Genomic DNA, 27,822 nt, shown 5'->3' with positions numbered 1-27,822 from the left:
AAACTGTATATGCCATGCAAAACACCTGTACTATGTGTTCATCAAGGTGTTGGGACTTCATGAGGTGATGCATCAGCTCATCCACCAAGCGACTTTGTCCAAACTAGAATTATCTATTGCATTGCGTGATAGAAATGCCTAGAATGGATGTGGATAGTGCCCTATCATTTTATGCATTTTTTGTGACTTTTGTTGTTTAGTATGTTTCAGTAATTACGTGGGGGTCAGGCGTGATAGTGGCAGTTGCCATCTTTTTGCGTGTCCCTTCCTTTGTGTCTTTATATGACCTAGGTGTAGCAAAATGCTTGACTATTTTGGGTTTTTTGAATTGAATATTACCGATGGTGCTCAATCATGTGTTGTTCTACACTTGTATCATTTCGCCATTACGTTGTTATTGAATATATTAGGCTCCCATGCACTCAGATTGTGGGTGTGTTTTCTCATTTTCTTTGCTCGCTTTATTAGCCTCGCTCGGTTTTTGGTAATTGTCTAAAGGGCAAAAGTGAACCCTTTTCAAGGGTATCTTACAATAGGATCCCACTTTGGATCCAAGTAGGTAATTTTTTCCTCACATATTATAAGTTGGTCACATGAGTTAGGTCACCCTCCTTTCTTGTCTTTGAAATCTAATTTTTTTTCCCACCTTCGGATTTCTTCTATATTTTATGCAATACAAGCATGGAAATTCTATATTGGATCCACACGGACACACCAAACATGCACTTTAAAGTTTTGAAATCTCTTGCCAGATGGCACTATACATTTTATTCACCAAATTCATCTACTTTTAGGACTTCTCCCCTTGTCTGATCTTCAATAACATTTGGTATACTTGTAAAGTTAAAGGAAATCTTTAATATTTCATGGTCTTCTTTTGGAACTTCCAAAATAGCAAACCATCATATGCCATTTTTTGATTGAATGATTGAACACTTAAATAATTTGAATGCCCTTTTGTGATGTTTGGACTCAAGGCTCTATTCATTTGGGTCAAGCTTACCCTCTCTAACTTTTATCCTTTGGCAACTCACATTCATTGAGTTTTAATACAAACTTTATTGTACAACCACATTATTGAACTATCATATTATAGAACTTGACCATTGCTTTTTGCACCTTACATACATCTAGCACAAAATTGTGGAATTTCATCAACCTAAATATAACCTTTGACTTACATTTATATGTATGGCATAGATGCATAGGCTCAGCAATGCTCTAAAGCTTTACCATTCAAAAAAATTTATGATTGTCCTACATGATATGGTTTTGGGAGAGGCAAAATCCTTATTGTATGTATGTTTGTGTGTGTGTGTGTTTAGATGTGTGTATGATATATCTATCTATATATTTAAAAGTGACCACAACTTATCACCCATCTCCGCATATTAAAATTTAATCAAAATTAATTAAATTATGTCGATGTTTGTATTTATATTTTTAAATACATGTATATATGTATAAGTATATGTGTCTATGTATGGGTTTATGTATCTAAAACATAATATTGTATATACTATATATTTACATATGTGTATATGTGCGTGTGAGAGAGAGAGAGAGAGAGAGAGAGAGAGAGAGAGAGAGAGCGCTTCTATGTGTGGGAGTGTAAGAAGAGAGAGGGAGAGTGTGCATGTGTGTGTGTGTGTGTGTGTGTGTGTGAGAGAGAGAGAGAGAGAGAGAGAGAGCAGGTGTGTATATGTGTGTGCATGTGAGAGAGAGAGAGAGAGAGAGAGAGTATTTCAACATTTGAGAGTGTGTGTACGTGACAGAGAGAGGGAGAGGGTCATGTGCATGTGCATGTGTGTGTGAGAGAGAGAGAGAGATGGTTGTAGAGAGGGAATAGTTCTTTTCTGTAACCTTGGTAGGCCGCAGTATATAAACACGAGTTAACAATCGACGTGTCGAAGGCGGGTCTCACCCACTCGTTTATGTCAATGTGAGGCGCTGATGTGCGTGTTCTCTTCACTTCATCCACGTGGAAGTCACCATCCGGATTCCGCCGTTATGTTCGAGGTTGCGGTGGCGTATGGGCTACGCAACCGAGACGCAACCGTTCTCATCGGCAGAACGTTACGAAAGCGAATTAACGCGTTGGCGTATGGGCTACGCAACCGAGGCGCAACCAGTCTCTTCTGAACAGAGCAAAATTAAAGCAGCAGGCTCTGGGCTCCATAAGTCTCTCTCTATACGGATAACAGCTCGTTGCGCGCAAAAGCGTCCAGAAAGCAATTCAATAATCCAAAGAAAGCAGAGTAATTCGACTCTCGAGTCAAGACGAGCTTGACTTGTCCAACAAATTATGAATTCAAATGTAACGGCGCTCCCACGACGCAACCTTCGACGAAGAAATGTAGGCGTATAAGCAAGCATACGAGTACATGGACAGCTTTTCTTTCACGTGAAGGAGCGGGCAAAGATGACAATACATAAAATTTGTCGAAATTTTCCCTTTGAAAAGACAAAAGGTGGCCAGTGGACACGTTCCCTTTACTTTGAACTTATGCTGACACTTCACGAGTAGCACTAGTACACAGTTGTTATCTCAATAATTTAACAAGTTTTTTCATTAATCTACGTGTCATCATATCATCATTTATCTCAATAATCTATCGAGGCACTTCAACATATGAGAGATGAGACGAGACGAGACGAGAGAAAGAGAGAGATTGATTTCGAATGGGCCAGAAAACCTAGAACTTTCAATTTTCTTTCATTTTTTCAAGTGGACAAGTTTGTAGCATATCAGGTTAACTAAGAATGCCTTCATACTTGATGTAACAGTGGGTATTATAGCTCACATAGGTCATATAAAAGGGCTATTATTGTGGCAAGTCTCTTCCTTGCGGTCAACTTATTTGATGGAGAATGACACGGCTGTATTTCGATGAGGGTACTCTGAGCTACACCTATGGTTCGGAGTAATTAGTGAAGGAAAGCTAGTACAACACATGGTGACCATGTGGCCATTTGTAAAGTAATTTTAGTAATATATCTTCTATTACGAAGAGAGAGAGAGAGAGAGAGAGAGAGAGAGAGAGAGAGAGAGAGAGTTAGTTTTGGGAATGTCTATCTTTTCATTTAAGGGGTTTATTCTCAATCACACAACAACCTTGTTATGAGTGCTAGGGAAGAAGACTTTGCAATGTCTACTATAATATGCCTCAAGCATGATATCTTCAGAGATGCTAGCCATGTGCCTCATGAAAGTATCACACAACAACCTTGTTATGAGTGCTAGGGAAGAAGACTTTGCAATGTCTACTATAATATGCCTCAAGCATGATATCTTCAGAGATGCTAGCCATGTGCCTCATGAAAGTGTCCGAAACCCCACAATGTTTGCCATGTCTATGAAGCTAGTTTAGAGACGGCTTGGATTAGGCTTGGCACACTACCAAATAGGCTAAATGCTTATATCATAATGGTCCACACATGGAGTAAGTAGACTTTACTTTTTGGGACACCCTATCTAGGGCCCAAGATGAGCCCAGATGACCATAGGAGGTGGAAAAAATGCTACACAGTTTCTAATACATCTTTATGGACTGATTCTATGCAAACAGTGGCATTGATTATGACCGTGGACCTATCTGGTCATGTCAAGGCTGCCATGTATATATACATACCTATATACATACATGGTTAGTCCCTTCTCCCCACAATTCATCAATCATCATTGTGATTTTACTCTCTACCTTCTACTAGCATACAAGCTCTGTCCTAGCAACTCCAAATCAACCATCGAAGCTCCCTTCCTAGGAGCACATGAGTGTGGGGATTTTCCATCTATTGTATCACTTTAGTAATATATTATTCTTTTCTATCTCTATTATTGTGCAATTTGAGTTTTAAAGTTTTGTGTTGTGAAAGATCCCACTTCTTGTGTGAGTATTCTCTTACAGATCGTGGGAAGCTAGCAAGATGAAAGGCGATATGCATAGAAGAGGAAGACAAGATCATAAGAGGAAGTGTGAGACTAGAGGTTAAGAGTTTAGGAAGGCTTTTGAGAGTCCAATGGTAAAGAATACTCCATTGTGTTTTCCTTGTACTAATTAAAGAAAGAATAGACACACAAGGAGCCATAGCCCTTGACGAAGAAGAAAGGAGGAGAGTGGAGTAGAGTGGACTTTTGGCATCTCAAGCTTAGATGAACAAACACAACATTTCACTTCACATTTACACTCACTCACACTCGTGCTCGCAATCATCTTGCACTTGTGTGAGCATGCTTGCAACCACCTCATACTCCTACTCATACTTATGCTTACACACTTTTTCACCTTAGTTATAAGTAGAGACAAGTAAGTCCGGCACAATGCTTGGATTATGGATTCATCCTTGTAAAGTGATAACTTTATTTGAAAGAGACCAAGGCGGGGGTAGAATCCATGGAGCAACAAGGGGTGGGATTGAAGGATGATAATCATGAGCAAGTGACAAGTAGAAGCCACAGTGGCCAAGGCAGGGATTAGGGGGTGCAACATACGATTGGGGAGGACTAGAGTTTTGGCAGAGGCCTAGAGCAAGAGGACAAGAGATTAGTGGGATACAAAGGTCTGGCAACGACAAAGAGGGAGTCTTGAGGTGAGGATAGTAACAAGACCATCAAAGGTTGGTGGGAGAAAAAGGGGTAGGTAGGTGGAAGGGGGTGTGCTTAGGGGTGTAGCAGGTATGATAGTGGGGGTTCTCGCTACACTATTTGTGTTACACCACAACAAATAAGCAACAAACATAACAACAATTTTTTTTTAATAAAAATTTTTGGCATAGATTGGGGGCCAATCTACCCCATATTGATAAAATTGTATTAGAGATGATATAACATCAATGAAAACAATATGCCACGTCGATGACTGAGGGAGTTGCAAGTGTGAAATCTAGCTAAAGACATTTCAAGGAGTACAATGTAGGAGCAAGGCATTCTATTGTATATAGTTTTGGTGTGGACTATCCATGACTATTTAGCAGGCAGTAACTGACAAGTTGTGGTGTAAAGGGTTCTGTGGGATGTCCATAATGTGGGCAAACCATGTATCTTTTGATGTTGATTCCAAAGCATTGACGAAGACAAAGTGTGGATGGCACATAGTGTCGTCGAACATAAATAATAACACCAACAACACCAAAATTTTCAATGTCATATGTGCTAATGTAGGAGAGCAATGACGATGATTGTTACTCATTTGATAGCCATGATCATGCCCAACTAAAGTCATCTAAATTGCCACTTATCATGGTCCTCTGTGTGATCAGTAATCCCTTTTAGAAACCTTTTAAAAAATCTACTAAGCCTAAGATAGATGCATGGAGATTGACAAATACCTCGAGCAAAGAAGCTAGAACTGTTATGCTCAAGGCTAGCATGGGAAAAAGGGGAGGGGGGGGGATTCAATTAGAAAATATGGAAGACCGCACATGAGTTCAATAGAAGGGTTTTATCCTCATCTAGAGTTATTGAAAAGATACATACATAAGAGATTTTTAAATTCAGAAAGAGAAAATATTGATACAATTTTATCATCTTAAAAATTACAAAAGGAGTATACTAGAGTATCAAAATCTTTAGATGTGGGGTTTTTATTTACTGCTTGACTCGTGTGGTAAATGGGGTTTGAACGTAGTGATAATCAACCGAGGGCTCAAGGTTTATTTGAAGATGGTAGGCTGATATTTACTTTCTATTAAATTAGTTTCATAATTTCAGTCTTTGTTTAAGGTAGTTGTAATTAAACAAAATTATTTTGAGAAATGTGAAATACAGTTCTTGTTCTATTCTCAACTGTAGATTTGGTGAGCGCTGGGCCGCTGCTGTGGCGCTGCGCTGCTGCAGTGGCATGATTTAAGCAGTTCCGGCAGGATTTGGTTAAGGGCTTCAGAGACGACTGCTACTCTCCGTTGAAGAACTGAGCAGGAGTACTCGGGCGGCAAGTCGAGGTCTGTGGATTTGCAAAGGCGTCACGGAGGCTGAGGGAGCTGTGGGTGCGGAGGGGAGCGCCGTTTGCTGCAGTGGAGAAGCCCTGGCAGCATTGCAGAGGCCCGGGCCAATCGGTGATAACGTCGAGCTAAAAGGATGGAGCCGACCGAGGCGTGGGGCGGCGTAGAGAAGAAGATGGATGGCGGATTGTTGCTGCCAACAGGAGTGCCGGAGCAGCGGCGGAGGGCTGAGCTGGAGATGCTGGCGGCGGGGACGCGTGGAACAGAAATAATAATTCTTTCTTGATCAAGAAAATCTCAACCTCCGTCCCTCGGGTGCCCAGCCGCCACTTGGTTTTAATTTAAAAAACCGTAAGTCAGAATTGAAAACTTTTAAGGTCTAAGTTGTAACATAGACATGTATAGCTACACACAACCCACCTACTCCAAGCACACATCATGGACTAGCCAAAACCAAGTGCTCGTGTTCTCTCTCTCTCTCCCTTCAAGTCTCTCTCTCTCTCTCTCTCTCTCGTTTCTTCCTTGCCTCCACCATCAACTTCTCAATCAATCAAAGCCATCACATGGTCACACTATTGATCTTGAATAGCAAAAAGTTGAAGTATACAAGGACACAGCATACACAAGGTCACACTATTGATCTTGAATAGAAAAAAGTTGATGTATACAGGGACACACCATATACAAGATTTTTCACACAAAAAATCTTGGGAAATCATGTCCCTTTCTTGAAATTGTCCTTGTCTTTTAAGCAATCAATCCTTCCAAAAGTTACTGTTGGAGAGCTCGATGAAGGCCCTCGCAAACAAGCATTGTGGAGAAAGACTACCATCAATATGGGCTCAAGTTCATCCTCGAACTTGCCTTTAGCAACCTCCTAGAGGCTCATAGGCATCCTTTGATACCATAAAAGTAATCAATGGAGGGATTAGCTAGATTATGAATGCTATCACCTATAATAAAATGTGCACTTGCAAATGAGGGAAGATAATGCAGTCCTCATATAACGAGGATTCAAGTACAAGGATGTAATTGTAGTTCACCTGCAAAACAACTAATGAAGAATAAATAAATGTACCAATACAGATGTAGGGAGGTGGACTAGAGGCACTTGTGTCAAAAAGATGTCATTGACAAGATACGCATAAAAACTCATAAGATAAACAATAAGAATTGCCAATGATGTTTATATAGTGAAATCTCTCTATTTGCCATGTCTATGCAATGAAATGTGTCTGAATACCAAGAAAGATACACATGAAAATTAACAATAGAAATTTTCCATGTTTGTGTACATCGAAGGTGCAAAGTCAACAAGATGGCACATAATTTGTAACAAGTGTCCTAGTTCTAAACACACTAGACAACATGTGCCTCTACTCTAAGATTTCAAACCTTTAGTTTTGAAATTTTAACAACTTATCCGCGTGTTATGTTATATAAATCCTAGTGGGGGCCTTTGGTTGGGCACATCCTCTTTCCTTTGACCTTTTCCTCTTCATGATTCGGTGTTGATGTTTAAGGAGATCCATAAAATATGGAGCTTTATTTAAAATTTTCCCAATAAAGATAAATAATTGTTTACTCCCAAGTTCCTTAGGGTCTAGACATTTGAAAGCTCCACCAAATCCTTGGACTTCTTCTTGGTACTACTCCCAAGTTTCTTAGAGCTTTGAAAGTTCCACGAAATCCTTGGACTTCTTCTTGGTACTTGGGATCTTTGGGCCTTTTGTTCTTGCATCCATCACCTCTCCTTCGATTTTTTTTATCTTGAATTTCTCTCCATCTCTATTCTACTCTCTTGGAACTCTTCTCTTACTCTCATGTACTCCCATATCGTGGTCATTGTCTTGGCCCTGTGGGCTTCTCCACTTTTTTCACTGACCTTACTCTCTTTTTCTAAAATTGAGGCCCAACTTTTCATTTACCTCACCCTTCCTCGCCTCATTCATCTTCTCTTCATACCAATCATGTTTGTAATTAAAAAGCTTTAGAGATTTCTTGGTATGGCATTCATCATATTTCTTGAAAATCTCTCTCAAGAGGTTGTCAAGCTAAATAGTTAACTGTTAATTTCCAAACATTCCTTCAAGGGCAGAAATCTTTCATGGCATATGCATACCCTTTACACGTTACTTTTGCTAACACCTTTATTTATTTTTAACGATTTCTCTGTATTCTTTTCACCACCTTTGATTTTGGCTTTACTTCATCTTTTGACTTGGACTCGAATTATGAGTTGCCTTGGTGATCACCACACACCACCTTGGCGACCTGCTTCTTTATTGGAACAAAGAACCCACTCAATCAGGCTCTCAAATGTCCTTGTTGGTTTCACATTAGAATCGATTTCCCTAACTTATCATCATTAATATATCAATAGAGCACCCTTACCACCTCCTCCTTTATTCATCACATGTATGCCCTCATTGCTTGATCACCCTTAACACCTCCCTCACTTCCACTTTGTAGCCTATCACACACTCATTGATTTAATGCTCTCCCTCCACCTTGCCCCCCATTTATAAGTCTTCTTCACCTACTAATAGTCTCTAAGTCTTTTAATAAAATTTTATGGCTAGCTTGGACATGATGTTTCCTATCAATAAATGCATTCATCTCACTCTCAAAAACAAGACAAGGATTCTCTTCAATATAAGAGGATAGAGAAGGATTCTATATACTTGTTTGATTTGTTAACACTCTAAGCAAGCAATAAAAGATCCCTTAGTTTACAAAGGTATGCCTATTTATGCAACAAGGTCAAATGAGCTTCCAAAATTCAAAAGACTCCGGTAATAATCTATGCTAATACATCGATTTAACACTTTTCCATTAGCACAAAACGGAAAGAAAAAAATTTTCAAAAAAATCCTCCCTCGGCTATCTATCAACACAAGAAAGCACTTTCTATTCTCAAATCAATGAGCAAATGTAAGAGCAAATTTTGAATATTTATATAAAACTTCTGTAAAATATTGACCGGCTAAAATGAGCAAGTTGTAAACTCCACTTATAACTGATCCTGCTCCTTTGCTTCCTCCTCCTCATAATCATCATCATCATCATCTTCGTCATTTTGATGATTTCCCAGCACCTCCTCATACTCTACATTTGTAATTGGCAGCTCTTCCATTTGGGCATACAAGCAAACCGTAGGTAGATCCTTGATGGGCTGTAAGGCCATGATGGAGCCATTAAAGTGGCTTTGCGGCGCAGCACTGGCTGGCTTTGCTGCTGATCTACTCTTTTTCTTCATGACTCTGCAAACTACCAAGGGGGGGCGGGAGCCATCATGGGCGGAGGGTGTGGAAGTGGGCTGTGCGGTAGCTGCATCTGGCGCAGCTAGCTGGTACTCGTGCATGACCCAATCCGTTCGTTGGCCGGCGGGGGCTTTCCCTTGGTAGAAGACGAGGGTCTTCTTAAGACCCACAGTCTTGGAGTCGGAGGCTGCGATGCGGCGGTCTCTGCCGGTGGCCTTCCAATAGCCGGAGGCGGTGGCCCTGTTTGTCCGACAGCCCTTGGGGTACTTCTTGTCGGAGCTGTGGAAGAAATACCAGGACTCAGACTCCCTGCTTGAGATGCAGGAGTAGTTGGGCAGCTCCCATGGATCATGCTTATACAGATCCACCTCTGCGATCACATTCGAATGAATCTTCTTCCCGTGCACCTTCCTATACAAGTAGAACGCTACTAGCTCTTCATCTGTGGGGTGAAATCGGAACCCAGGCGGGAGAACCATCCTCAACGCCATTAATCACCTACTGTTGTTGTTGTTGCAGTAATCTGCGCCCGATGACCTAACGGGAGAGTTTACGTGCAATGCACTACATCCTTTACGTCAATCCTTAGGTGGCGGTTTGCGTAACTTATACGCAAGTGTTTTTCTTTAGTAGTCACGAAATACAGCCGCACTTCGAGGTGTGGTTACCGATCTGGTCCACCGACCTCGTACGTTTCCCATACATTTTCACATGGAATAGGCGTAAACGAAAAGTAAGAGGCATAATGGGCACTTCCCCCCCCCCCTCTCTCTCTCTCTAAGTTCTCTCTCTCTCTAGAACTCTTGCACAAAGCCTTATGTAGTTTAACAAGGTACTACCAGTGGGCGAGACCCGCCTCCTGCACGTCGATTGTTAACCGGTGTTTATACACACACATATATATGTATATACATACATATATACATATGCACACATATACATACATACATACATACATACATATATGTATGTATGTGTGTGCGTATGTATGTATGTATGTATGTATGTATGTATGTATATGTATATGTATATGTATATATATATATATATATATATATATATATGTATACACATATATACATATACATATATGTATATATACATATACATATATGTATATACATATACACATATATACATATACATATACATATACATACATACATACATACATACATACATACATATATATATATATATATATATATATATATCACACACACACCCACGCACATATACACAGACATATATATATTCTAAATATATATGTATTTAAATAATAAACATAAAAATTATATATATATACATATGTATGTATATATATGTGTATGTGTATTTATATATTTGCATACATTTGCTTACACACATACACACACATATGCATATATATCATATTGTATTATATAAAGAGTAGATGGTATATATATCTATCTACATACATACATACATATATCTATCTATCTATATACACACACAAACACATATATACATACACACACACACACACACACACACACATATATATACATACATACATATATGTATATATGTATTATATATCGTATATAGTTATATACACATTATACTCTTTATATAATATAATATAATATATATGTATATTACATACATACACATATGTGTGTGTGTGTGTGTGTGTGTGTGTGTGTGCACATATGCGAATGTATATGTGTGTGCAGGTATGTAATTTTTTTATGTTATATATATATATATATATATATATATATATATATATATATACTCTTATTCAATGAGCAAATGACTTGATGGTGACAACGAACTGTGAGCCCCAATGCATTTAGGCAAGTGTAAAAAATATGTATAAAAATTTAAAAAATTCTCCTTTCTCCTTTATGTGAAAGATCTCTCCTTCTCTTGCCAAGTGGGGCTTTCCTTTGCTTGCCACATGGCAGGTTACAAATAATATATTTATAGATGGTTGAGACGGATGAACTCTTGCACAAAGCCTTATGTAGTTTAGCACCCTATTAAGTACTATGGTTGAGATGGATGAGCTACTAGTGTTGGGGAAAAACACTACTCTTAAGATGCAATGTGTGGATATCGTAAACACCCCTACATGTTCTATGCTTGCTTGAAGCTACATTAAGTTCATGTATTATTTATGCACAAGTTTATTGCATTTAAAAAAGTTAAGTATTGGAAAAAAAACTTTACCAAGGCCCTTAGCAATCACCAACCATAAATAGCATCAACATCAACGCAACTGAGCACTTGAGCCTAAAAGATAAGTTCACCTTTGAAAGATCGTTGAGAGAAGGTATAGAAATAACCCGGATGATGCTTGGGCTAATTCAGCCACCTCATATTTTGGTTTTTGTGCTTCACAAGCCCATTTTCTTATCATGCACATTACCACACACTGCATAAAACCAATTATATGCTTATGCTTATAAAAACTTTACCAATGTTCTAGCAATCACCAATCATATTAAATAGCATCAACATCAATGCAATGAGCACTTGAGCCTAAAAGATAAATTCACCTTTGAAAGATCATTGAGAGAGGGTGTAGATTTAACCCTAGATGATGTCTCGGCTAATTCAACCACCTCATATTTTGGTTTTTGTGCTTCACAAGCCCATTTTCTTAAGGAGTAAAAGCTAATAAAACTCATGCACATTCCCACACACTGCATAAAACCACTTATATTCTTATGCTTGTGTGTGTGTGTGTGTGTGTGTGTGTGTGTGTGTGTGTGTGTGTGTGTGTGTGTGTGTACATATGCATATGTAAATATATACATATACATACGCACATATGCATATGTATATGTATATGGATATATATATACATACACATATAAATATAAATATACAAATACATATACATAAACATATGCATATGTATATGTATATGTATATGTATATGTATATGTATATGTATATGTATATACATACATACATACATACATATATATACATATATATAATTTTTAAATTAAAGAAAACACCTATTAAATTTGCAGCAATGTGATGAGCTATGGTGGATCAAATGCTAGAATCAATATCATTAACAAAGAGATTAGATGATAATTAAGATGTGATTAGTGAGCAATTAACTGATAGCTTAATGTAGGCATGGGTAATCAAAAACCAGCAAATTCTCATTAGGCCAATGCCTCAATTTATAGAGTTTACATCCAAGCATCCAATCCCACTGATTTCTCCTTGATTCACTCCACCTCTTTTGCTTGATTCTCTCCACCTCTCCCAGAATATCTCCACACCTAAATCTCCTCATGCTACCCTTTATTCTCTCCCAATAGATACATCTCACCTTTTCACAGGTTCTCTCACATTTACACAGGTTCTCTCACATTTACAGATCCTCTTTTACAGCCTCTTGCCAAGGACTTGTTCCCGCACACACCCTATTCACTTGTATATTTTAACACCTCCCCTCAAGTGAATACTCCTAGCACACCTGGACCCTATACCAAGTTTCCCTCTTACTTGATAGTCCGCGACGACTAGTGCCTAGCACACCTCCCCTCAAGTGAATACTCCTAGCACACCTGGACCCTATACCAAGTTTCCTTCTTACTTGATAGTCCGCAACCAGTGCCTCAAGTCCCTAAACTCATAGTCCTTGACACTCTCTCTCTCTATGTGTCCAAGGCTACTACAAGTGCCCGTGACCTTGACTAAAGTGCTCACACATACATCTACCACATGGCCTACATCATCGGTGGCTCAGAGGTGGTTTTACTCTGTTGGGGAAGGTTACATTGGGTTGTGGGGTTTCTCTCTCTCTCTCTCTCTCTCTCTCTCTCTCTCTCTCTCTCTCTCTCTCTCTCTCTCTCTCTCTCTCTCTCTCTGAGATTTTCACATGGCTCCTCACTTCTTGGGTTGGGGAAGGTTACATTGGGTTGTGGGGTTTCTCTCTCTCTCTCTCTCTCTTGGAGCCTCATATCTTCTCTTGTCTTCAGTCTTCTTGTTGTCGTGGCAGCTTCTCTTCACGCGTCCATGTCTTCCTCTTCTTTCAGTCTTCTTGTTGTCGTGGCAGCTTCTCTTCACACATCCATGTCTTTCTCTTCTTTCAGTCTTCTTGTTGTGGCAACTTCTCTTCACGCGTCCATGTCTTCCTTCAATGCTTCGTCTAGCTCTTCTTCTCGGTGTTTATCCTCCTCTTGGAGAAAGAGATGTTCTTCTTCTTTCATGGTGGCTGGGGCCACAAGCTTGTCCATCAGTTCTTGCTCCATGTGAGCAACATGTTTTAATGTATTGTTGACAGTTCTTTTGGGCTTTTGATGTTTATCTTGTGTCATTATGCAATGCAAACCCAAATCTATGCTGGAGATCTTGCCTCTTGCCTTATTCTGGACAAGGGTAGTGTTTGATCCCATTTTTACAATGATGTAATGTGCCCAATACATAATGCATATAGCATTCATTCTTATGCATATTCCCAAACGCAACTCTGGCTGTGAATAACTTGAAGTTGTGTGTGGGTTAAATGCAAGATGATGATTACCATAAATTTATCAGCATAATTTTAATAGAAATTACATTAAATCAAGGGTAACAAATCTGTACGGAACGGTTGGAGTGTCAAACCATCTCTGAAATGCAATCTGAAGTTATAGGGATCTGTATCAGATACCTAATGGTTAATTTGAACCCTCAATTGTACCAAAAAATAGTGATTAGTGCTAATTAATCACATTGATTATTAGCAAATTAATCTTCTGTTTTGTGTGCAAAAAACAGAGTGCGGGGAGTCCAGATCTGGGGCCTTAGAGTTCAAATGAGCTCAAATCCTTTCAAGATCAATAGCAATTAGTCTAGTAGAGGATTAAGACAAGAAACACAAGATTTGACCAAACATTGAATGCTTAATCTCTGTTTTACCAAAGTCACCCTCCTGTAGATTTGATGAAGAGCTTGGATCTCACTGTAGACTTGATCAAATCAAAAACTGTCTTCACCAGCTTATAGAGAACCCTTGAAAACCCCTAGGGCCAAGAGGAATTAGAGCCATTTCATCTGGAGTAGACAAGATCTCATTTTTTTCTCAGAAAAAAGGCGCCTGCAGATTCGCGATTTTCAGCAGCTTCTTGCGTTGGCAGTTTGCTTGTTTCTCTTGATGGGCTGAAGCACAAGGCTTGTGGCTATGTGTGGCTAAAGTGCTTTGGGCCAATTTTATGTATGAAGGGAGAGAGAGCTCCTCCACTAGCTAGTGCAGACTACTTGAAAAAGAGGTTAAAAACTTAATTATCTACTAATCCTAATTAGCTAAGTGATTAGCAAGATAATGGACTCATAAGATTGATGGATTCTAGGCTAGGCTCTAATACCATGTTAAATTTGCAGCAATGTGATGAGCTATGGTGGATCAAATGCTAGAATCAACATCATTAACAAAGAGATTAAACGATAATTAAGATGTGATTAGTGAAAAATTAACTGATAGCTTAATGTAGGCATGGGTAATCAAAAACCAACAAATTCTCATTAGGCCAATGCCTCAATTTATAGAGTTTACATCCAAGCATCCAAGCATCCAATCCCACTGATTTCTCCTTGATTCACTCCATCTCTTTTTCTTGATTCTCTCCACCTCCCAGAATATCTCCACACCTCCTAAATCTCCTCATGCTACCCTTTATTCTCTCCTAGTAGATACTTCTCACCTTTTCACAGGTTCTCTCACATTTATAGATTCTCTTTTACAGCCTCTTGCGGTGGCCAAGGGCTTGTTCCCGCACACACCCTATTCACTCAACAACACCCACCTCATATAGGTTTATACATTAGCTACCTATTGCAACCACTTTTTAGTATATGTCTAAGAATCTAATGTGTATGTGTGTGGGTTTGGGATTGGGATTAGGATTGGGGGAGGGTGGAGATGGGGGGTTTGGGTTGTATGTGCTCACTTTCAATACTTATGTAACATAGGACATATGAGCGAGTTACCTATCATACACACTCAAGAGGGGACTGAACACATAATTAATTAATGTGATTTATTTAAATGATTTTATAGATCATTTTAAGTTAAAACCTATATTTTTATAAAAGGGGTAAATAAAAATGTAAAAAATAACAAATAGGTGTTGTTAAAATTCATGCATTCAGACATGTGGTATGAAGTGGAACCACCCCCCCTTCCCCTGCTGCTATAACATCCACGCAAAACTTTAAATTAGAAAATGCTAGTGTAACCTAGTATTGACTAGGTCAACAAAAGTCAAAGGAGGCAAATGTCAACAAGAGAAGGAGTCAATGATGGTACCAAGGATGTCAACAAGAGAAGGAGTCAACGATGGTACCAAGGATGCAAGGATCAACTATAGGATCAATGTGTGCAAGATACAAAGCTCTACAAAAGAGATTAAGCACACATGTGGTGAATTAATGGGTCTAATTACTCGGAATGGTTGTGCATGTGAAAGATGCCATTAACATGGTGAAAATGGTAATTGAAGCTCAATTTAAAGATTTCATCAACCATAGACAGGTTCCTAATGCCTAAAGACAAAAACCCAACAACATGATAGAAAGCCATATTTGACTGCATCTTAAATGAAACAGATAATTGTAATGTTAGGTGCCTATGATGGAACTAGGGTCTACCCAAGGATTCGCTTAGGCCATATTTTAGGATTTAGAAGCTAGGATAATAACAAGCCAAAGACTAGACTATGTAATAAGTGAGTTTTGGGCAATGGCCATGTGTGAACATCTATAACTCCAATTGTATATCAACCAAAACCTAAAACTCAAAAACCTTTACATACTATTTTCAACTTTGGGACCTCTTTTTCTCTACTTCGATTCCCTCTTGTTTATTCTTCATGCTTATGTTGTGCTTATTACTTGTACTCTCTTGTGACAATCAAAAGAGAGGAATAAGCAAATCAATTGAGTTGTCTTAGTCCTTCTCTAGCTCATTACAAATCGTGGCCACCCACACATCTAGTGACTACAACTCGTTTGTGCACTTGCAATAACCGAGTTAACATCTAATTACTTCAAGTTTACCTCACAATAGTTGTAGTTTACTAACATTGCTATTTCAAAGTATATGCAAAGCTTACATGTCCATCATGTAGGAGCTTGTAAAAGCTACTCAAAAAATTTATTGGATGTTCAAGATACTCACTCAACACTCAATTATGGCTTCTCTTCATAACAATACTATATCAACATGAGCTAGCTTTAGGGATATGTAGTATATCAAGATATGTAAGATAGCACAAGTGTACATAAAAATTACTATTTTTTTCAAGGTGTTACAAAACTATTTCACAAATATAAAGAGTTAGCTAAAAAAGGAAATAATTTTGTTAGCTCTAAATTTCAATTATAAAATGTCTAAAAGTAGCCAATTTTAGGACACATACTATCTACTTACATTAAGGCCAAAATGGAAAAAAAGGACCGGATTAACTTTCTTAATGAAAGTGATTTAACTAAAATAGTAGAGATAAATAGCTATATTAAATGCCTCTTTTACCTATATTTATAGGAGAGTGTCTTTAACTTGCCATCCATCACACGTATCTATAGTGTCTTTAATACACCTATCCTTGGTGGCCGTCTTACCTACTTTAGTACATGTTTTATAAAATAAGCTTATTTAAAATATTTGAATCCATAACATACTTCTCTCTTCCATAGGGCATGACATGAGTATTTCTCTCTCTTTTCTTTTTATTGTCTTTTTTTCTCTCATCACCATCTCTTGCTTTATCTTTGAATCGTTCTTACTGCTATAGCAACTTTGGTTTATCCATACTCAAAGAAAAAACACCATATCAACTTGGTGCTTGACAAAGACTATTTATTGCACATGGAGAAGTATTCATCATACAGCTCTATATGATGAGGCTGAAGCTAAAAGTCTACATGTAGAAGGGAAGAAGCATGTAGATTTGTGGATTCAAGGAGGTCTATACCCTCTTCACCCACCATCAACTGGTAAGCCTCCATCATTTAGCACTTTAAAAGCATGATCTTATTCTATTCATTGGGGATGGTAGAGAAGGCTTATTTGGATACTGCTCATCAAGATTGAATAATCAAGCTACTATTTCCCAGTATCAACGCACACACACATGGTTGAAACTATGCTTGATGTGTACAAGCAATATGTTAAAGGGCTAAAAGACATTGTGATCTCACAAACTCAACATATGTAAATGAGTTACAAAGACTACTTCAATCATCTCAAGAAGAGGTAACAGATCCTCAAACATCAAGCTTGATGAGGCACAAATCCTCAAACATCAAAAAATAGAAAGAATCAGTATAGGACTGATGAATAAAGCTTTGATTTACACCCTTGATTTACACCCAAGGTAAGGGAGACTAGCCATTACATAGTGCACAGTCAAAGATGAAACTATGGTACCTAGGGCCAGTTGGCAGTGCCAAACTGACAGTCATGATACTCTCAAATGGTTTTTCTGGCACACAAAAATTCCAAGTGTCATTGATGCTCAGAATAAAGGTGAAAAAATTGTGATGGATGGGATCGAACACTTTACGATTGAGTGGCACGTGAGTGCCAACTTAAAAGCATTGAAGTGCACGTATGGGGTGTGGTGGTCCTAGATCAGCAAACCCATGCCTCTATTGCATGGCAGGCACGAACAATCCGGCATGGTACAACCCTACAATGGATTATACAAAGCCTTCGTCCAGAGACAAGACAAAAGAAGCAACTGGTGATGAAGATCAAACCAAGGCTAAAGGGAAATCAAAGACTAGGAGCAAGGGAAAGTTAACAAAAATAGCCAAAGTCAAGGGTGAACCATGTATTATGCTTGAGGATCCCAATTGGGATCGCATACTTCCTATAAAGCTAGAGAGAGTTCAAATTTATACTTTACATGCAGGAATTAGAATAGTGGATAAGTTATTAAAGCTTCATCTTGACTATGCTCATTCCATTTTTTCATCAAAGCTACCGGATACATGTTTAGAGCAATGTGATATTTTACTCTCTAACATGGACTTTCATGGTGGACATGTGCAACTTTAAAAGGATGGCAAGCAATCAAGTACCATTGGTGATGTTCTGGTGGCAAATGTGTCAATGGGAAGAGCCAAAGCTAGGAGGTTCTTATCAAACTATGAGAACAAACAAGTTACAGCACTATGGGAATGTTGGTTGGAAAGCTTTATGTGAGCACACAACTAACCAAGCTAGTGATCCAAGGATGATAACAAAACTGCATATATGAGAGTCTAGATAGAGCTTGGTAATTTTATAAAACTCTTACATAAGCAAATGACTAAAGGCAGTTACACAAGTCAGTTTGAAAGAGCAATCAAGATGCTTGTGAAAATAATTGTAGCTACCTTGGTGGAACAAGGACATAACCTTCTACTTAGTAAGAGTTTTTACTTTATGTAATTCATACATTGACTAATTAATATGACACAAATTGATAATTGATGTGTTTTTTTTCTATGTGAAGCATATTTTGTTTGCACATGGGCCATACTTTGTGAAGAACCAAGGGCCTCTTGCTACATGGAGTACTCAAGGCATGGAAAAATCACACTATGCCGCACATATCAACTATTTTCGTACAACTCGACACGGTGGTAGAAAAACAAAAACAAAAACAAATTCATTACGAGAGCTCTTCAACACATTCTACCGAAGACAAATGCAACAACGATACAATGTAATTCTTAAAAGCCAGGTTAGTTTATACCACAAAAAAAATACAGCCACTATTATTAACATCAATATATTATAAACACTCATCATGCTCATCAATAAAGCGTATCTTTATACAGGATGGAGATTGAGATGGAGAAAAAGCCATGGTGATGCAAATCTTACAAAATTTTGAAGAAAGTGTTCTCTTTTAACTGAGTAGCCCACTATATACCCAAAATTACTCTACATAAAGTTAAATACAATGCAACAAAAATTGTTTTCAATACAAGTAGAGAAAGTCTTATTTAGAAAAGTATTCTTCGTTTCCCCTTCTTCCTATGTTTCTCTTACTCAAAGAGATTGCCCTCCTTTTATGGGTTTTCTTCAGGTAGTTGTTCACCCTCCTTTTCAAGGTAGTCCTCATCTTCTTCGGGTAGTTGTTCGCCCTCTTTTTCAGGGTAGTCCTCATCTTCTTTGGGTAGTTTGCCTCCATACCTCAATAACTTTTGGCATTGATAGCCTCTAAGAGAACAAGTAGTCAAATCAGGGATTGCCTTAGCTTAAGCTGCATAACACAAAAAATACCGTGCCCTCAATGCCCACAACCCTGGTTCATATCCAAATAGATGTATAGCTTTCTGCTTCTCCATCAACATTATCTTTTCTGTGTTATGTTGTATCTTTGAATATGCTAAGTATTGACAAAACCTTTAAGAACATTAATGGAATGCGTGGATCATCTGAATATTTTGAATTGTAAATGATCAACACGTCTAGAGGTATCCTTGAAATATAGTGGCCAAGGGCTAAGTCTTTGCCAACAAAAGTATGTGTACCTCCACCTTGGCCAAGGAATCCATCTTCATCTGCTATCTCAAACTGCAAACATAGAAAAGATAATTTACTTTACAAAAATAAAATCTTAAAAAATAGATTATGAATTTATTCTTATAAATATCTTTTTGTTCTCATCTTTAACAAGTTGCCTATCCTCCCACAAGTCAGGAGGGATCTCTCCTTCTGAGCACATGGAGTCTTTGGTTGCTCTGTTCCCATATTAGATATTCCCATTATTTCTTGAAATTAATATGGTGGTTATGTTTAATTATTCAAATCGTATTAGATTAAATAATCTATATGGTTTGTTATTTTGCAAGGCATCTAAGCAGATAGTAAGCACATTAGAAACCATCCATCCTCCACTCATCGACAATAAAACTCCACATCAATTCTTTATTTTGCATGTATGTTATTAGAGTATCAATGACAACTTTAAAGTTTATAATAGATCTAGCTTTTTTGAGAGTTTTAACAAGAACTGTCATTGCTATAGGTTCCATTACAAACTGATGGAAGCTCATGTGGATGGAGCGTGGATACATGTAGTCAAAATTTTTAATAGACATATCAAAAAAAGAGTAGTTGTGAGTATACATGCAATCAATATTTTCAATAGACACATCAAAAAGATTAGTAAAAAATATTATATATTTTTCTTAAACCTTCATATCATACTAAGATATACTAAGAGTTATGTCATAATTCTTTGCAGTTTACAACTTTAGGTTACACACACATACATATGGTGGGTGAGAGAAAAGGCAATTAGATTAATGCTCAATGATCATGTAGATATTCCCACAGATCCAGATTCACCCCACCACCATCAATCCCACCTAAGATGACAAAGAAGCCATTTAAAAAGAAAGGACATCCCACAGTGTCTCCATTGAAATTGGGGTCATCTTCAAAGAAGAAAACGACAACACAAAGAAGAAGGTAGAGGCTTCTCGAAAACAGAAAGAGTCTAAGAGGAAAGAGGCCAAGTCAAAGAAAACTAAGTCCAAGAAGTCAGAGTCCCAACCGACCAAGAAATCGAAAGAGGCTGACCAACCACCAAAGCAAGAGCCGTAAGAGTAGAAAGTATTATTGTTCTCATATTGCCTTATACATCCTAAATATTATTAATAACGTATAGAATTAATCTACAAGCCAAGATAAATGGTTGCAAAATTATCATATATTAAGAAACTTCAAGATTACAAGGAACAGACATTTCATACAACTAAAAGTATTCTCAGATCTTCTTCCCACCGTAATACCATCTACCTTAAATTTGAAGCCTGATGGTATTGCATCTAATAGAAATTCCAAGGACATGCACACATCTCTGAATGTCCATTTTGCATTCACAAGGACAACTCTGTTGTCATCACATCACTCAAGTTGATCACTAGGTCATACTGCATAAATTTTTCCTCTGAATCCAATGGCATCCAAGTCCCTCTACTCTTGCTGATGTACAAGGTTTGTCGAGAGATGTATGCCATTACTATAGAATCAATGCAAACATTAAATTTTATAAAATCCCCCCTATGGATAACTTCAATCACTTTCCATTTTGCTCCAATTGCATTATCCAAGTTAGACTCAAATATATGTGTAGACAACCACATTGCTTTTGTCCTCTTCATGTATAAACCATGATAGCTTAATCCTCTTAAAAATCCTTCTTGCTTTCATAAACTTCTGAATATCCAAGACAATCTTGGATTTAAATGCTAATAGAGTACTCTTGTTTGGAAAATCCCAGTCTAATGAATTTAGGCTTGGTATAGGAAAAATCTCCAATCTTCCATAAGCTTCTAGTCTTGAAGGGACGATATACTTAGCGTTGTATAAAAATATCTTCTTGTTAATGAAAAAAGAAGATGGTTGATCAAAAAATAATACTTTCCCATGCATAGCTTTGAAAGTCTCCGGTGAATGACTCCACAGGTTGCCACTCAATGCTTGTTGATGAATAAACATCTATCACATATACAACACCTGTGAATAAACCATAGAATTATAAAGAACATAAATTAAATTACAAAAAACATCTTACAATGAGCTTGCGATGCAGATGATGGAGGAGAAGGATGCATGTTTGTGTCTCTTGTCGTGTACACATGTTGCACCTTTGCCTTCCACCCATCTTTTGCTATCTTGAATTCCAAGATATGCCCCTTCCAATGGTATTGTAGTAATTACTTGCACCTCATCCAAAGATTCGGCATCCACTTCTTGATCTCGAAAGACATGTTTTGAACGAGAGTAATTTGTAAGTTATATGATTTGTTTTCAAAAGATTTTAACATAGATAATGTATGCTATATGTTAAAATATCAAGCTCAACTAGTGCTACAAACATTGATGACCCAACACAATTGGTGAGATCATGGTTGATATGCTACTAACAGATGACAAGCTATGTGCCAACCATATTTAGATTACTAGAGTATGGTGTAGCTATAACACCAATTCATACAATCAAATTCACACTATGGACTGACCATTTATACGTTATAATAAGAGAGTACTTTTTATCTCTACAATATACAAGATTGAGAGAAGAAAAAGAAAATTCAACCATCCATCTCTCTCTTGTCTTGCTCTCTCATGTGTGTATGTTTAATTATAGGAAACTCAAGCTCTCCATATTCCCTTACATTCTCTTTGTGATATTAGAGCTTCGGTTCAAGTAAGAGCTGAGGAAGCAAGCAAGATACAAGAACAAGACAACAATAGAAGCGGTATATGGAAAAGAGTATTTCTCTCTTTTCCTATTTGATTTTGGAGCAACACCTTTGGCAACTACAAGAGCTATAGACAAGCAAGGAAGTCACTATCTTAAATTGAGGTATCCCCCTGGACAAACAAGGAGGACACTATCCCATCTCCAAGATTTAAACATAATCTCTTCATTTAGGGAGAACCATGCACATTTCTACGAGTGAGAATCTTAAATTATTTGAGAAATTTATTTATGAACTCATTCTTAGAGTTGCGAGGTGGTACAAAAGCAATGCCCATGTGCACATTCAATTACTGAACTATGCTAAATTTTGCGCTCGAGTCGTTGACAAAAGCAAAGCAAAGCTCAAGCACTTGGACAATTCTAAATATATAAAAGACAAATCACTAAAAGAAAAGACAAATGCAAAGCAAGCTCAAGCACATGTGAACTCCTTAGCAAAGTGAATAAACACAAACTTAAGAAATTGACAAACTTGGAGGAGCATGCATGTGTCAACTTCTTAGAAAATTCAACTTAGAGAAACCAGTAGCTCTATCCTAAGGGCATTAAAAAAGTGCTCTTTCATTTTGAATTTCTAGAACTCCTCAAAGCTGAGGCCAAGCAGCACTATCCTCAATGTAGAGGCTAAGGTGCACTATGAAAAAAGGCAACATAAGATGTAAACCACCATAATTAAGGCGCTATAATTTTTGAACATGTCTCCATTTTTGTAGAGGACGGTGGCACATTTTTTTTTAAGGAGGCTCTAAATCTTACCAGAACCACCTTTTACACTAGTAATTTCGACCTTGTGCGCCCTAAACACTTAGTCTTGGTCAGCCACATGTAGGAAGATGGCCATGTATGTAACATTTTTATGACAGGACACAATTCCAATATTCAAACTTGAGTCCTCTTTGCCTCTCTTGTATTCTCTTACCAGTAGTGCTCATTATGTGCTAGTGTGATATATGCCTGATTGAGAGAGGGATGGCTTTGCATGCTTAGGTGATTACAGTGTATCTGTCTCTCTACTCTTGTGTGTGAGTGAGCAAGATTAGTGGTGTTGTCAGAGAGGTAGTACTTACATAGCCTCTTGAGTGGCTAAAGCAACCTCCACACCTTAACGACGGTGGAAATAAAGCAATACTACCCATACACTGGGAATTAAGTAGCACTTCACAGACACGTCTACAGAAAAGTAAGCACCACATGTCATACTCAGCTGAAAACCTTATGTATACATTTCAACCGGAGCACTGCAAACCCAGAAGCTAGCAGAAAGATTTGTATAATTCACAAAACCTGTCTTGATCACACGCTGTTCTGCAGTTGAAGCCAGATGCAACAAACTGGATGTACATAACATCTCCTGACAATGGCTAAAAGTTCAAAATCTGGCAATCAAAGGTGAGAAGTACAAAAAGCTTAAGCAAGAAATTAGACTGGAATATGCTAAATCCATGACAAGTTTAATTACAAATTATCACTCCAGAGGAAAGTCCCAATGGTGCCGAACCTCCTCAGCCCATGGCATATTTTTGAGTCCAGTTCCTTGCAGTTGCTTCATACTTCCCTCTGTCTGTCTTGTACATGTGCGCAATCTCAGGAACAAGGGGATCATCTGGGTTAGGATCAGTGAGCAACGAACAGATGGAGAGCAGAACCTGCAGCATAAGTGTGTGCTTGAATAGTTAGAAACGTTCCTTTAACAGCCAGCTTCAAGACAGCATAAAATAGCAGTTAGGCCATACCTTAGAGATGGTAAGGGCTGGACTCCATTGTTCTTTCAAAATATCTAAACAAATACTTCCATTGCTGTTAATGTTTGGATGAAACACTTTTGTTCTGAAAGCAACCTGCGAAAAGCACTTAGTAGAATCACATACACAGGAAATCGATTGCCCGGATAGAAGCACATAAACTTGGTCAGAATCATTTCCTCTCCTAGGCAGAAAAAGCATACAGCCCCATCATGTACACCCATTACAGTCTTGCAAAGAAAAAAGCCAGCAAAAAAACATGTGTAACTATCCATCCAAAGTTAACCTCAACCATGTTTACATCAAGCGACAAACCTTATCAAGGGTGCAACCAACAAGGCCATCTGAAGACAACATGATCAGACACTAAAACAGGATAGAGGCTGAGAATAAAGCTTAAATTTCATAATCCTTTTACCTTTTTTAAAGCAAGCCCACTACAAGTCCCCCATGATCCAAAGGTCAATTCAAGCCCTCTATAGAGTTCCTTGTACAGAAAGAATTCTCAATTCTTGCCTTGTCAATTCCAAAAAGAGAGGCACAATATGAAAATCACTCCATGCTGCAAGAGCTATCCATCTGCTGCTGTGGTTAGCATAATTAGCAAAAGCTCCTCAACTTAAATTTTAGGCAAAAAAGAACTGCCTCTACGGTTACTTGGTCTTCTTCTGAGCAAGTGGGCGAACCCTCCTGGTGAAAGCAACATCCCCCTTCTACAGTTTCGGTGGAGCATTGGGATTTACATAACTAATGATCTCTTTTCAAGTTCAATTTCAAGCTATAATATAAACTGGGAGTCCCATAGTTGCAAGCATTCGTTGCATTCATGCATTCGCATTGAGTTTGCCAAGTTTGCTAAAGAATGATTCAAACCTTGGTGGAGATGCATTCGAGAAATATTATGTATGCATAAAATCATAAAACTTATGCTCAAATTGCTAACTTGCTTAAAGCTGATTTAGATGGCCAATTTCCAAAAGAAAACCATCTCTGTAGACTAACATGTCAAATTAGGGGTTTTTCCAGGAGAGTTTCAAATTTCAAAAATATCAACATTCCGTGAAGGTTGTAGGCTTTAGGCTGTAGTGGGCTACGGTTGTGGGGTGCAGCACACACCTTCAAGCTTCTTCACAATGTTGAAAGTTGAATGGCGATTCTACTCTCTGCATAGCAGTTTACTTGAGCACGATTCCCAACATTCAGCGACGTTTTAATTTCGTACGCTTTGATGAGCCACGGTACCCAATGTTTAGTATTGACACGCTACCCAATAAAAACCTAAAACATGGCCAGCTGCCTAAATTTTTAAGTTGCAAAAAAAGTCAAGTTTGCAGGGTGTTGCAAACGTGAGAATGCAACAAACGTTTGCTAACCTATGCAAATGCGAGTGTTTGCAACTATGACTGTAACCTATGTAGCATTGCAAGTTACCACACCGAGTAGTCTGCTCAAGATTCATAACCTCAGTTTTCTCAACTAAACTCAAGAGCCAAGACACTTTGTTTCATATCGAACACCCTATGGCAGTTGCCACTACCCAAGAGCAAAATGGTATGGCACTAGAGGCATCCGGATCTGTGGGATGTCAATCAACAAGTGACTGTCAAAAACAAAGAGTGCACACGGATGAACAACATAGGTACTCAAGCAGAGAACATTTGACAGCCCATACAAGGATATTAAATAAACCCACCCAGCCACCCATAAACCAAAAAAACTTCAAATTTGACAATTTAACTTCAACGCCTGCTATCCAGGGGTGCTTGTCCCCTTTAGAAAGGACCGAAATAATGTAAGTTCACCTTGGGAGGCTTGAATGGATAGTCTGGAGGGAAGTGAATTGTGACCAGGAACACTCCACCTGCATAAGGACTGTCAACTGGTCCCATGATTGTGGCCTGCCAGTGGAACATATCTTCCGCTACAGGACCTGTCATTAACACATGCATTCAAGCTATCAATACACATGTAATATCCCATCCTAAGCGTGAGAAAACAAGCCTGGAGATGCGAAAACCAAGCAAGCTTCAGCATCCATCACTCACAATGACAACAATATCGTACCTTGAAGACTGGATCGAGAAAGACTAGGCAATCACCATAAAGACTCGCAAACACGGAAAACCCTAACCCTAGACTCAGAAGGCGACATACCTAGCTCCAAAAACAACCGTCCCTCGTGGATTCGAGGCATCCTCAGCAGAAGCAGTCGTGTTCCTACCACGACGCCCTGATACTAAACCCTGAACCGAATTTTTCACCTCTTTCCAAGTACACGAGCTACTGTCATACAAACTCCCCAAATCTTCAACCCCAAACGCTAGAATAAGAATGATTAATCCCAACCCTGACCCTAACCCTGAGATCCCCTTTCTCCTGTCTTGCATCAACACATGGAGTGATTTCGAGGCATGGAAAGGGCCACATACCCGCACTGCATGAGGTCGGAGGGTCCTTCTGCAGGTCTTTGAGCTCCTTCAGGATGCGTTTGGACGCCATGGAGAGCTCTGCAGCAGCAGCAGCACAGAGAAGCGATAAAGACGAAGACTAGACCTGCAGTTGAAGGACTATGAGGGCAAAAGGAGCTTTGAAGGTATCCTTCATAATAGTTTATATGTCTCTTCGGATTTCTTCTTACCCTCACTTGTGGTCGCCCAATTTCGGGAAAATAAATAAATAAAATAAAATAAAATAGATATAACCTTTTTTTCTCCTTGTGTGGTCTTGCTAATCTCATTTGTATCATTCTAATTTCATGAGATGTCTCCAACATCTCCAACAAGACTCTTTCTTTACCTCGTGTATCAGCTCTTAAATGGGGTACACTCCTTGTGTCGTCCTGCTAAATCTTCTTTGCATCATTCTAGTTTCATGAGATGTCTCCAACGAGACTCTCTACTATGTAGCAGCTCTTAAATGGGGTACATTCCTATTGCTATTTTATGCCTATTCACGTAAATCTGTTTTAATACATACATACATACACACATACATACATACATCATATATATATATATATATATCTATATATATATCTATATATATATATATATAGAGAGAGAGAGAGAGAGAGAGAGAGAGAGATTTTGAAAAGCTAGGTTACAAAGCAAGGCATCTCAAGAGGTCAAACTCTATGTAACATAAAGTATGTACCACAAAGCCTTGGGCCCCTTAACTCATAACTAGAAGCAGTCGCAAGCTAATCAGTACTAAACCCAAATCGATACAAACGATGTAGATATGCCATACGCATTTTAACAAACGATATACCATACACATCTAGGATCCATACAAAGTACATATTTTAACAAATGATATACTATACACATCTAGGATCCATACAAAGTACATATTTAGAATAATACACCAAGCTCTCCACAATCTATATGCAACGTATCTTCAAGGTCGATACGTCATTCTCCTCCATAGGTTGGTACATATCTCACGTCCATATGTCTAGAGGTCATTACTACATCTCCAATGTGTTGGTAGGTCAAAATGTCTCTTGATGCTCGCCTCCCCCCCACTTCATGTCTACACCTTGTCCTCCTTATCTTGCTCCACCCCCCCTATCAACACCCGCTCTACTCCCTTCATCGATGCCTACTCTCCTGCCCTACCATTTTTCGTTGC

At 38.4% G+C, this 27,822-nt stretch overlaps 1 protein-coding gene and 1 pseudogene across 1 annotated transcript; both read right to left on the bottom strand.

The window, feature by feature from the left end:
• Positions 1-8,875: 8,875 nt before the first annotated feature.
• LOC147619150 (NAC domain-containing protein 96 pseudogene) lies at positions 8,876-9,823 on the bottom strand (annotated as a pseudogene).
• A 13,878-nt stretch (positions 9,824-23,701) lies between these two features.
• On the bottom strand, positions 23,702-26,782 carry LOC147619149 (ubiquitin-conjugating enzyme E2 8-like). Its single transcript, XM_086774329.1, has 4 exons — positions 26,619-26,782; positions 25,992-26,119; positions 24,181-24,285; positions 23,702-24,093 (listed from the first exon to the last, which is right to left on the bottom strand). The coding sequence occupies exons 1-4, from the start codon at positions 26,686-26,688 to the stop codon at positions 23,950-23,952; spliced, it is 447 nt and encodes a 148-aa protein (XP_086630455.1). The 5' UTR covers positions 26,689-26,782; the 3' UTR covers positions 23,702-23,949.
• Between the last annotated feature and the right edge of the window lie 1,040 nt (positions 26,783-27,822).

The sequence above is a fragment of the Cibotium barometz genome, chromosome 34, assembly GCF_041138505.1.
Source record: "Cibotium barometz isolate CiBa-2024 chromosome 34, ASM4113850v1, whole genome shotgun sequence".
NCBI classification, from domain to species: Eukaryota; Viridiplantae; Streptophyta; class Polypodiopsida; order Cyatheales; family Cibotiaceae; genus Cibotium; species Cibotium barometz.
Note: the sequence above shows the minus strand (reverse complement) of the source record. Positions and strands in the feature narration are given on the sequence as shown.

Excerpts from the sequence above, each read along its gene's own strand:
- LOC147619149 (XM_086774329.1), bottom strand. The coding sequence starts at position 26,688 with ATGGCGTCCAAACGCATCCTGAAGGAGCTCAAAGACCTGCAGAAGGAC. Across the intron at positions 26,120-26,618 it reads TCCGACCTCATGCAGTGCGG|GTCCTGTAGCGGAAGATATG; the intron begins GTATGTGGCCCT and ends TGTTAATGACAG. Across the intron at positions 24,094-24,180 it reads CAGCCCTTACCATCTCTAAG|GTTCTGCTCTCCATCTGTTC; the intron begins GTATGGCCTAAC and ends CTTATGCTGCAG.